The sequence below is a fragment of the Nicrophorus vespilloides genome, unplaced genomic scaffold, assembly GCF_001412225.1.
Source record: "Nicrophorus vespilloides isolate i.1.1-1 unplaced genomic scaffold, Nicve_v1.0, whole genome shotgun sequence".
Classification (NCBI taxonomy): domain Eukaryota; kingdom Metazoa; phylum Arthropoda; class Insecta; order Coleoptera; family Silphidae; genus Nicrophorus; species Nicrophorus vespilloides.
This window is the reverse complement of record NW_017098434.1, coordinates 1-3986: the sequence shown is the minus strand read 5'-3', so window position 1 is coordinate 3986 and position 3986 is coordinate 1. Positions and strand designations below refer to the sequence as shown.

Genomic DNA, 3986 nt, shown 5'->3' with positions numbered 1-3986 from the left:
TAATTGGTTTGTCTACTTATTTATTGAAATGTAACAATGTTTACATTAAAATTTTATTGAATTATAATTTTACAGTTATTCAATAAGCACAGATTAAAAATATTCTGAATTATATACGACAAATTATAGATAAAATATAACAATATCCTTATTGAATTTATGAATTATTGGTGATAAGACGGTACATTTTCAATTATAAATTAAATTTCTAAGCAATCGAAATAAATAGTGGAAAAATATATAACAATACTAACAAACAATTATTTTTAAATGGATAAGTACCTATATCCGTTCAAAATAGAATTAAAAATAGTCTCAATCTTATTATCGTTTGTAAAGAATGTTAATCTACTGCGATATATATTATTTTATTTTAGAAATAATAAAAAAATAATAGAATTTCATCATTGATTTACAAATATTTATAATACAATATAGATAAAATATTTCAATTATAAGATTATTTAATCAGTATATTTTTACATGTATAAATACTCAGAGTAAATTAGAAATATTTAATTAAGTGCTAGTTTGTAATTGTAATCGATGGGTGATATAGATTCATCGCAAAAGCCATTCTGCGTAGATAGACCAACACAGGGTCGTGCTACTTGCAGAAGATGTGATCAAAAGTGTTTAAAAGGTGAATTGCGCTTAGCAAAATACGTCCAAGGCCCACGTGGACCATTGAAGTATTGGTATCATATAGACTGTTTATTTGAGGTATTCTTAAATCAAAGACCTAATACCAGAAGATTGGTATCTGCAAATGATTTGGACGGATGGAACAATTTGAGTACAGCAGATAAAGAACTTATAATCGAGAAGGTCGAACAATGTGAGAGAGAGTATGCGAGAAGACAAGGAAAGGAATTTGAATCAATTGAATTTGAAGATGAAGGAATTAATGAATTTAGAAATACAACTACCAGCCAAATTATTGTTATGAAACCAATCCAACCTATGTTAGCTGAAGCATGTAAAAACATGAGGCAAGCTTTGAAGAAATTCCCGAACGGCATTTTTTCGGAAGTCAAATATGATGGAGAGCGTGTGCAGGTGCACAAAAAGAACAAAGAATTAAAATTTTTCTCAAGGAGTCTGCTACCAGTTCAGAAACATAAAATTGTAGGTTTTGATAAACATATTTCCAAAGCTATGCCTAATGCCAAAGATGTTATATTAGATTGCGAGGTAGTGATGGTAGATAAGAACAATGGAAAGCCGCTACCGTTTGGAACTTTAGGAAAAAATAAGCAGAAAGAACAAAAAAATGCTTCTCTCTGTTTATTTATATTTGATTGCATGTATTTAAATGGTGAGGATTTGACTGAGAGACCTTTGAAGGAACGAAGAGACTTATTGTCGAGGAATATGACAGAGATTCCTAACGTGATGATGCTTTCGGAAATGAAAGAGATTTATAATGCTAACGATTTGGCTCAGCACATGAAAGAAGTTATTAAATTAGGATTAGAAGGTTTGGTATTGAAGGACATCTTAGGTAAATATGAGCCTGGGGAAAGGCACTGGTTGAAAGTGAAAAAAGACCATTTATATGATGGAAAAATGGCAGATACTTCGGATTTGGTAGTTCTCGGGTCTTGGGGTAAATCAGTTTTTTTGATGGGCGTTTATGATGCAAATACTGAGAAATATTACACTGTAACCAAGGTACGATCAAATTTGAAAAATAATGGAAATTTAGTCAAGAATAATAAGCAAATTACTCCGAAGTGGTTAAATTGTTCTAAAACTATGTTGCCCGAATTTATTGCTAAAGATCCGAAACAGCAACCAGTCTGGGAAGTAATCGGCGCTGAATTTATTCAAACTCACCGTGTTCACACGGCGAATGGTATATCCATAAGATTCCCAAGAGTAAAGAAAGTAAGAACCGACAAAAATTGGAAAACTGCAACGAGTTTGGATGAACTGACTAAACTCTACAATACATCAAAATATAATTTTGATGGTTCATTGATCGACGAAGAATTGGAAATTTTAAATCGTGAAGGAAAATTTGACAGGAAACGTAAAGCGCAAAACGAAATTAATGACGATCCACGAAAGAGACCGTCAACATCATCTAAACCGTAATATAGATCATAAACTCAATAACATTAATAAATAATATTTTTCATGCAACTCAACTTCTTAATCTGCGATCAGATTTACTTATTGTTCATACTAAATAGATTATAAATAAACATGTCATATCGTAGCACTTCAGTACATTAAAATTCTGTCATTCACATTAAATTTCGTAAAACGGAGGTTTATGTGATTACTGACTTAAACATATAATAAATTGTCTTTGCATTAACTACCATCCTTATTTTTATTTCTTGTTGATTTTCTAAACTAAAGTTTAATATTTGAATCTTAAATTAGCAATTTAAATATGACTTCCGTGTGTTCACGTTAAGGTTGGTCACTGAACCAATCCCTTGATTTTTTTAGTCCAGTTCTTTATCTTATTTAAGATAAATGGCAGGAAAAGAAACAAAATACAATTATTGTTATTAATAAAGGATAAAACATTTGTATATAATTATTATTAACCAATAGTAGAAAATCAAATATATCTACACATCACTATACGTATATTGTTACATTTTTAAATATATGAGTGTGCTTACATTAGATTAATAATCATTTCCATTATATAAAACCAGTGTTTTCGGTGAGTGGGACATTAATTTTCCTAATTTTCTCATCGTTCGGTTTCGCAGACAAACTAAAATTAATACTTTAATTAAAGTAATGGGCAATTATGTCAAACACCGGTGGAATTTCATTTTTCATACGTCCTATGTCCATTTATTAATTTCCAACCCGCGCACCGTAATTAATATATTGTTGGTGTAATCTCGTTTTGAACTAATAATTACTGGATGTAGCAAAATCCACTATAGTTGTGCAATTCATTGCTAGTTATTAAAATCATTTCAACCATATCGTTGGTCGTCTAGAATCTAGATGAAATAAATATAACCAAACCTTATAATATTAAAAAAATGCAATATTCGCTATACGCGAATGTACAAAAAATCGTATTACATAAGAATATCGAAAAGACTCGAAACAAAACTATACTTATCAGATAATTTGTAAAATACTTAGTAATGCATCACTGCAGAAAGCTAATCTAGAAATATTAAGTTTAATCCTAATACCAACTTTAGAATTAAAATGTGAGGTTGTCCAATTAAATGGTTCACTATTAAATTTGTATATATATTTGGTGGTAACCCGACAATAGTGCGCAAGATTAAAGTGCGCCGATGAAGTCACTTTTATAATGGCTCCATTATTTGCTATGCACATGTAAATTGTATCTAAAATTAATTTCAAAGATATTATTTATGTTTTAAACATAATTTTAATTCAAAAAGTTTTTAATTTTATCTTTTTTTGATATTTTTTTATTATTCCAAATTTCCTTAATATAAAATTTGACGAAGAAAATTACAGCCGTAACTCAGTTATTTGTAGAATTGCGCTTTTTTTATTGTTACTTCAATCATGAAATTGTATATCTATTTTTTAATGTTCTCGACCAATGACAAATCCTTCATATGTAGATGAAGTTTCGTTCCAGAGAATGGAAATGTTCTTTAGATATTGAATATTATACATATTAATTTTATTTTGCTCTGTTATTGGTTTCTTCTTTTTATGTGTCAATGCTGACGTTATGATAGTCAGTGATTTGTGTATTGTATGCTCATTGATTACACAAAAATCTGTAGAATCTTCAATGTTATCTATTTATAATGATTGTAGTTATAAATTATTTGCAGAAGTTATTACTTAAAGAGTGATGCGGTTTTGAATACAAACTAATGATTAGCTGATTACAATGAAATCACGTTAAGCTGTTGGCGATTAGTAATCTGTAATATTAAGCGGTTCTAGTGTATGCGAATGTAATGTTGAGGTTGAAAATAGTTTAATTTGCGATGAATGTTAATGAGGGTCCG

At 29.5% G+C, this 3986-nt stretch overlaps 1 protein-coding gene across 1 annotated transcript; it reads left to right on the top strand.

The window, feature by feature from the left end:
* The first annotated feature begins 535 nt into the window (after positions 1-535).
* LOC108562454 (DNA ligase 3-like) lies at positions 536-2326 on the top strand. The gene has a single exon (XM_017920804.1). The coding sequence runs from the start codon at positions 547-549 to the stop codon at positions 2098-2100; it is 1554 nt and encodes a 517-aa protein (XP_017776293.1). The 5' UTR covers positions 536-546; the 3' UTR covers positions 2101-2326.
* Positions 2327-3986: the final 1660 nt, after the last annotated feature.